This window comes from Penaeus monodon, chromosome 40 (genome assembly GCF_015228065.2).
Source record: "Penaeus monodon isolate SGIC_2016 chromosome 40, NSTDA_Pmon_1, whole genome shotgun sequence".
Lineage (NCBI taxonomy): Eukaryota > Metazoa > Arthropoda > Malacostraca > Decapoda > Penaeidae > Penaeus > Penaeus monodon.
The window spans coordinates 15,758,252-15,767,165 of record NC_051425.1 but is presented as its reverse complement, the minus strand read 5'-3'; the positions used below and the strand labels follow the sequence as shown (position 1 = coordinate 15,767,165).

Below are 8,914 nucleotides of genomic sequence, written 5' to 3'. Positions count from 1 at the left end.
ATGAGGATGAGGATGAGTAGTAGTAAGGAGGAAGAGGAGGAGGAAGGAGAAGAGGATGTGTCAGGAGGAGGAAGGTGTAGAGGAAGTGGGAGGAGGAGGATAGGAAGACGAAGAGGAGGAAGAGCTGTAAAGATTAGATAATATCAGGATACATTATACATCATTTAGCTAGATCTTGAATTAAAACACAATGTACAGGCTACATATCCACAAACAGGTGACACAATATAAGACAGACACCATTTCATATTTTGTTTTTCCTGAATAAACAAGTTACTGAATAAAGTAGTCAAAAGATAAATATAGTGAAGTTATGCATCTATTTTTGTATTATCAAAATATTATTCAAAAATATTATGTAAAATCTCAGACAAACCAAAATAAGGATCAAAATATTGCATCCACATATTTGTTGTTACATATCTATATATTTTTTTTAATGAAATAAATTGTATCCTTTTTTGGGGGGGAGGGGATGGGGGTGTAAAAAGTCCTTTTATAATATTCATAGTACATGAAATAGTAACTCAAGTAATACTGACTGACAACAGATTCATCACAGTACAACGTATAAATATACATCAGGTGAAAAAGAAAGAAAGAAAGAATGAAAGAAAAAAAAAAAGAAAGATAGAAAAAAAAATTATCTAAATAAAAAAATACTGACAATAGTCATAATATAAAAAAAAGACAAACAATCCTTCTAGTCCATTCTTTACCGGGAAACCATTTCTGTTATACCAAGACAAAGCTTGCATCAACAATGACATAACAAGCCTGAAATATATACTGAAGGATCTCCCAAATGTTGTTTAAAAAATAGTGAATTCTAATATCTGAAAAAAAGAAGAAAAAGAAGAAAAAGAACTACACGGTCTGATTTTCTAAAGACACATACCTCCTGGCATATGAACACTTGCAAAACCACTTTCTATTTCATTATGAACTGTGAGCAATATTTTTATGGGCCATCACTTCAAACCTATTTTCAAAAAAATGTGAAGCAATTTTTTTTTTTTAGTTTTTGTTGAGGTTTGTACTGGTAAGAAAGTCTGTAGAGATAACTAACAACCATTACTTAGTTTTAAGGCACTTCTTTAACTTTTTATCTAAGATTTCTTTTGTTAGTTCATATCGGATGGCTTTCCGAAGGTCTTCAAGCACCCTTTTCATGACAAGGTTCACTGTTTTGTCTTTTGGATAACTAACATCTTTATTGTTAAATTCTGAACTGTCCACCTTTTCATTCAAAATATCTAAGGGGAAGCTTTCACATGCTAGCTCAAATTCAGCATCCAAAGAGCTTGTCTTTATGGTATTACTCCTTTTATTATGGCTGCTTTTATAGGGATGGGCGCGTCCTACATTTTTCAGGCTGGATTCGGCTTTCAAACTATTATCCTTGAATGTAACATGTTCAGAAAGAGGCTTTTTGTAATTTGGAGGGGGTACAGTAGGGAGATTTTTGGGGAGGGGAGGTATCCCCACTAAAGGAGAAATACCTGGGGTTAGTACCTGGCCATTCACCGGAGTTTTTACACTAGCCTTTCCTGCATTACCATCAATATTTAGTTGTGCCTTTGCATTTGAATCTACAAAGTCCATGTTTGAGAGCTTGGATGCTCTTCTTAATTTCACAGTCTCCCTGTGCCAGTAGAGGTACATGTGTCTAGAAATAAAGGGGGAAGGTGTTGGAGACAGTGGCTGATCTATGTCATCCATTTTCTCCATCTTGTCCTGCTTGTCTAAAGATAGAGGTAGTTTACTTAGTGGCTTCTTTACTTTGGGAGGTGAAGGATCGCTGACAGAGGGTCCTGTGCCAAACATGATTTTGAGTCTCGTGTCTAGATTTGGTCTTGCTGGAGATTCTTGAGGAGTCTTGCTCTCACCTGAGAAGGAGACTTCATTTGAGAAAGACACCCTCTTCTTCTTGGTGTCTGACTTTACTCTTTCAGGTGTTTTTAGGGAACTGGTGAAGTTCTCCATCGAAGTTCCAGCTTTGGGGTTTCTCACATACTTGTTTATCAGGGAATCTTCCTGACTCTCCTCAACTGGAGAAGATTCAGTGCTTGAAGAAGGAGAGAACATGGCTTCCTCAGGGTCATAAGGCTCCTCCTCCATAACAGCACCTTGGGTACCTTCATTTGGCACATATGAGAAGGCTGACTGTAGAGTATTTGAGTGCAGAAGAGGGGGTGGTGGAGGGGTGGGAGTGTGGTTTCTGCGGGATAAATTATTCCGGGAGTTCGTGGTACCATTGGTGGACTGTTGGTGAGCTGGCTTCCCTGAGGGCTGGGAAGACACAATACTTGGGATTGGTTTGCCAGCAGGAACTTTGGCAACGTTTTTCTTTTCTTCTAGTTGTTTCTGTTGTTTATGGGCGGTGGAACTTGTAGCGATACTTGCAGAGGGTTGTGGCAACTTGGGTGGTGGAGGTGAAGAGGAGGGCAAAGGAGGCTTCTTAACAGGGCTTGGGGGTGGGGGTTCTTTGGGAGGAGGGGGCTTCGATATATCTACTGGAGGTGGAAGAGGTGGAAGAGGAGGAAGTGGAGGTTGGACTGCTAACTTACTAGACGGAAGAGGGGGAAGCACACTCAGTTCAGGCGGTGGAGCCTGTGGATCGGGGGGTAGGGGTGGAGGCGGTTTTGCTTCACCTGGAGGCATGTGTGGGAACTGAGTGCCTGGTGGTATGAGTGTATTTGGCATGTGTGGAGGTTGCGGGTGAAGAGGTAACGACGGGTGTGGAGGATGAGATGGGGGTGGTGGATGTGGTGGTGGAATGGGGTGAGATGGGGCTAGGGCATGTGGATGTGATGGATGAGGTGAATGTAGATGTGGACCATGAGGGGGTGGCATGTGTGGGGGAACCATGTGAGTAGGTACAGGAGGAGGAGGCAGGGGGGGTATGGGGTGCCCTTCAGCCATGGGGGGCCGGAAGATGGGTGATCCTGGAAAGGGAGGTCCCGGCTGCCCTGGCACCATCATGACAGGTGCTTGGTGGCCGGGCATCATCCCCATTTCCATCCCCATCGGTGGGCGGAATGGTGGTCTTGCCAGACGGTGCTTAAACTCGAAGACATCATGAGGAGGTCTGCCAGTGCCCAAGGGTGTTGGACTTCTGTTCATGTCATTCATGAATCCAGAATTACCCAGGTGTCCTTGCTCATTCAGAAGCTCACAGAATCCCATGCACAAACCATCTGCTGTGGGAGCAGTGGAAGGCAAATTTGCAGAAAAGTGTGGTAGCACCTTCAAGGTGTCTGAAAAAGAAGAAGAAAAAAAAGAAAAACAAATTAATCTTTTGAGTCCTGTAACTCATGATAGATATATAAGAGAGAGAAAGAGAAAAAGAAAGAGAAAGAGAGTGAAAATTACAGAAAGGAAGAAAGAGAGGGAGATAGGAAGAAAAAAAGAGAGGGAGAGGGAGAGAGAGAGAGAGCAACAGAAAGAGAAAAAGATGGGGGGTGGGAAGAGTCATCACAGCAGGATACTAGTGTGTAGTCATTTCTCATGCTGCACTTTCTGTTTATGATATGTATGTTGCAGAACCATGATTTGTGAGTGGATATGTATGTTTCTATTTTGAAGAGAAGAGGATACCTGAGAAAGAGAAAGAAGAGAAAGGAGAGGAGGAGGAGGAAAAGGAGGAAGAGAAGAAGGGGGAAAGAGATGGGAGTAGGTGGAAATAAAGGAAAAAGAGAAAGAGAAAGAAAAAGAGGAGGAGGAAAACAAGGAATGCAACACAGAAGTCAAAATACACCATGTTTTATTAAAGATAATTCTAAATGGCACAAGATTATAGTTTGTAAAGAGCTGAATGTAACTACACTGTTTACATGAAGATCAACTTGAATCTCCAAAACATATTCAGACCAAATCCATGTCAGCAGTAAATAGACTTGGTATACTTAGGTTCTGGATAAAAAAAAAGCAAACCAAATTTAAAAACTGAATAAAATTGTGGGAAATGTGTTTCTTAATGAAGTTAAATAAAAAGTAAGAACAGAAATAAACAAACAAACAAAAAAGGAAGAAAAGAAAAGAAAAGAAAAAAATACAAGAATCATATTTTTCTGTTTGTCTAGAATCAGCCTATCCTCCCCATTTGGACACAAAGATAAAGAAAAACAAAATTCAGGTTAGAAGAGAATGCTTGAAACAAAGCTTTCAGACTAAAAAATTAATCTGCAGAAAATAGAGGTTAAACCATAACAGCTTATTCATTTACGTGGAGTTATGCTCATTTGGCCGAATACAAAAACAACTGCAGCTGCTATGTCGAATGCTGTTGGCCAATGCAAGAAAATCAAGCAACTAATCACCTAATGTAATATCTTTTTGCAGCACTTGATAAGGTTATAAAGTATAGCAACGACTGGATTATGCAAAATATCAAACCATGTGATCAATGTTGCCTTAATTTGATAGTGATGGGAGCTATACTGAACAATGTGTCCTGATGCATGAACGTCTGCTTGTGGAATAACTTGGGAGCACAGGAGACATAAAATTACACCACTCTCTATGCTCTTGGCTGCAGCACAAGTGATTTCATGTGAAATAAGGCCATTTCTCTTCATCACTACTAGCCAGGGGTCAGGCTAACAATTTCCCCCCCCCCCATTTCTTTCCATGGAATTAAAAAAAAAAAAAAAAAAAAAAAAAAAAAAATAAAAAATAAAAAAAATAAATAAATAAAAATTTGCTCACATTTTTAATTCCCCCACTTTCCCTTTTAAGTATTTGCACTTTTTTTTTCTATGTGCATTATATTCGAAATAGGAGTGGGAAACAAAACAAGAAAGCTCAGGTTATAGCACTGAAGGATAAATAAAAACTATTAGGTATAAAAACAATCTGCAGAAATAAAAGGTAGGCCCACAATTATTTTTAAAATGTGTAGAGTAAGGCCATTTACAGACGATGAAAAAAAAGTGAATGGTTAAAGTGCAACTATGTGAAAACTGAGGAAAATCAAGGTATTGTGGACAAACAGCACATAAACACCACTATGAAGTAAAGGAAATCATCTGATGAAAATAAAAGTACAGCATTATCACCTGTCAAAGTTTGTGACTCTATCCTCACATAGATAAGTCCTGCAATGTTGTGGACTCTTTGCCTTTACCTTGCAGTAAAAGGCAAACAAACCTTAACTATGTTAGTTTGGTGAGACAGTTTTAGCATTTCACTTTTTTTCATTTGTATGTTTACATTATGCTGCACTGACCAATACACAAGGCAAAGAATATCAGAATTTGCTTTATTTCCATATTTCATTTCTTGTTTTTTCCCAATTTTGTGTGTACACAGAGCTCTATGCTTTCCAATCATCTGGGGGGTTAATCAGCTGTTATTTATAAGTTTATATAATTTTGCCTCTTATTCCTTCTTTCCACCCAGAATACCCAGATTTCTAGGCAAGTCTCCATCCTTGTTTGCTTGATGACTAGATGAATACTTAATCTGAGGAAGGTGTGCTATGCATGTGAAAATTCAATTACACTGTATGTATACATGTTGAAGATAACCTCCTAAACACACTATTGGTTAACGGTTGTTAAGCAAAATAAATATGCTTGACATCAAAGGTCATAAAGCACTATAGAAAGATAGAAGTGAAAAAGGTAAAGAGGGGGATTAGTTGATTAAATGTGCTACATGTCAAAAGTCAAATAGAAGTTCAGGTTAGTATGGTGTTGAAAGGGATTGAGAGGGTGAGTAACTGGGCTACGGTAGCAAATAACAAGAGTGATTAGATCAAAGTTGTCAAGAAAGAGTAGTGTGGGATTCTGCAAGGATTCCACAGGGTAGGATAGGGATTACCAAAATGAACAAAGGAAGGGTTTAAGGGCTATTAGATCCCAGTTTCAGGAAAAGAGTCAGGAAGGAGAGAATCCAGGGAAGGTGGTTTTTGTGACAAAGGGTCACATGTGTATCCAAGTGGAAGAGGAAGGGATAATGGGGAAGGAAGGGGGGATGATGCAGATGAAGCAAGGGGGAATGGGATCTGTTGGAAGGGAGTGGGAAGAAAAACCCCTTTTATGGTTATTTGAATGTAATTTAAAAAGTAAAAGAAGGTGAAAAAATAAAAAACCTGGGCCAAAAGTCACATTTCATTTAACCCTTTCCCTGACGGGTAGTATTCATAGTAGCCTGGGCCCCACTGCTGGGGGCTTATATTGTCACCCTAGCATGTGCAACTGCTCATGCCCAATACCAGCATCCCTTGCCTTTTCTTAGTAATACTAAGAGCCTATGTTGTATTTTCAGTATTATTATTTTCTAAGGTCTCTATTTGCCATATTTCCTGATAAATCAAGAATGTAGGATATTTTTGTTGTTATATAGACTCCATAGTTGATCATTATTTGCTCTATAGTCTGAATAAGATAAGCAGTGTGTGGTATCATGGCGTTGGAACCGTAGGTTTTCTTGTATTTTTTTTTGCATTTTTTTTTTTAAGTTATTTTATAAGATAACTTTAGTTTCAACAGGTTTATATTATCACTTCCATATAGATATATTTCATGTTCTTTTAAATTTTTTTTTTTTTTTTAATAATATCGGTATTTTCACGTGGTTTTACATCATCTATATAATATCTCTGTCCAATGCAGTCGATTACCGACGTAATTTTTTTAACGCTAACCACGGAAGCCTGAGAAACCTTTATGAAATGCATAGTATAGGAAAAATGAGAAAGTGTTAAAAACTACTTAATCACATTTTCAGTGGCAAAAAAAAAAAAAAAAAAAAAAAAAAAAAAAAAAAAAAAAAAAAAAATTGCCGTAATTGTAACAAAAATAAACTCATGGCATGGCCATACGTACACCATGGCAATGTACGTACATGCCACCGGCAGATAGTCCAGGCATGCCAAGGCATGTACGTACATGCCACCCGTCGGGAAAGGGTTAATAAAGAATTTGGCAATGGAAGATTCGACCAAGCCTAAACAAATAAACTACTACAAAGATCACTGTATGAACCAAAACTTTCCTAACCCAAGGGCTACACTCCTGAACCCCCTCCTGATCAAAGGGTTTCCCTATTACTGGCTCAACCCCTGGACTTCTTCCTTATTAGGGGCTCTACTACTGGACCCGCCTCCTGATAGCAGTATTTCCCTAGCTGGCGGCCATAAAAAAACAAAAACCTTCCTAACCAGGGGGCTATGCCCTTGGACCCCCTTCCAATTGCTGTGTTTTCCTTACCAGTGTGGTCACTCATTACACTATAACCAAAAATAAAAATAAAGAAATACAGAGGAAGTGTAGAGCTACTGCCACAGAAAAGAAGATGGTTTAGACATGTTTAATATCAAATTTACACTGTTGCTTGCAGTTGAAGCACTTTAATGTTTTATAAAATGAATGGTCCTGTGCAAATTCAGTGTTTCAATCTTATCTCTGTACTGTTCTGAGTGATAACTCACACCCCTAACAAAACATTTAACTAGTTCATTACACCTGCACAATAGACAGTAGCATATGTACTACTTTCCTGAGTGCTATCTTCTGAGGTGTAAGTGAAGAAGGGAAATTAGTCTCCAAGTGACAAATTTCTGCACCAACAAAGGTGCGGAAATAATAGAAATGATAAGGAAATACAAATAAAAAGCATATAGATATGAGAAAGCAACCAAACAAATGTACTAGCATCCAAAAATGAGAGGAAAGGTTATGAGGAATATGAAAAAATAATGATAAAAAAAAATAACTAATGAAAAATGATTTCTGGTTTGTCAACAGAAAATGCAACCCATATGGTCAGCAGAAAACGTGATAATTATAGAGAACATTATTTAGAAAATAAATATAATGGAGCTAAGAAAAACATGATATTAAGAACTCTGGCTGTGTGATGGTGTTGTGGACTTTGTCTCTAAGTGCTGACATGCAAAGGCTATTTTCATAATATGAATCCATTGCAGATGTACCTTTATTGCTTCTTACTTTATTTTTTATGCTCTTTAAGATAGCAGTGTCCATTTCTATATCTGTGGTCAGTATGACATCAAGTACGTTCGATTTTATATTCAAATATTATTTTGTCAGTATTGTCGCTTTTATCATCATAGATCATTAGTGTTACCGATAAATGATATGATATGATAGGTATGATATGTATGGGCAATTTTGGCTATATTACAGTGGGCAGGCTTACCTCTTGCTTGATTTGTGCTGGTCGTGCAAACAAACAAGAGAGCTTTTCTTACAAATCTGCACTAAGAGACTTTCAATTTTCATACAAGACTATATGTGCATGTGTAACAAGTATTTTCTATAACAAATTTCTGGTGTCACTTGGCATAAATGGCTATGAAAAGGGGGGTACAGGGGGATGGATTTGCCCCCCCCTCCCCCCATCTAGGAAATAAATAGGTGGGTTAGGTTAAGTTTGGGTTGTATGATACCAGGACATAACTTAGGCATGACTAAACATCTTTTTTAATATAATTGTATTATTCGAAACTTGGCTTGACTTTTCTGAAAAAATTTGTCCATATTGTTTTGCACTTATTTACTTGGGAACTATTCTATTTTGGGTACGCCAGACAAAGTTTGGCTCGTATCTTTGAGAAAGCCCTTTCTATTATTTTCAGGTCACAAAGTTTGGCTTGTCTTTTTGAAACTTTGAGTTTTTTACATTTCGTAAATCAGTTTCTTTGATTTCTCCAGGTTCCTATTGACATCCAGTGCCATCCATTATCTCCCCTGCCCCCTTTCAGCCCATGGTTCCCCAAGATCATTGGGTAGAGGAAATATATAAAACATTTGGTTTTGGGACTTAGTCTCTGGAGTGTGCATTGCTCATGGTAACAATTACCATCATCTGCTTCCTAATGCTATTTAGAAGCCATAATATACTGAGAATGGCCATTTTATCAGGGTTATGGTGCAGACTTCAT

General features: G+C 38.1%; 1 protein-coding gene across 1 annotated transcript in view; it reads right to left on the bottom strand.

Moving 5' to 3' along the window:
• Positions 1 to 8,914, bottom strand: part of LOC119597941 (proline-rich extensin-like protein EPR1) — a 10,420-nt gene continuing 1,506 nt past the window's right edge. Inside the window, exon 2 of the mRNA XM_037947610.1 lies at positions 1 to 3,260. Within this exon, the coding sequence (XP_037803538.1) occupies positions 1,075 to 3,260 (2,186 nt within the window). The 3' untranslated portion in view covers positions 1 to 1,074. The remainder of the gene's footprint in view (positions 3,261 to 8,914) is intronic.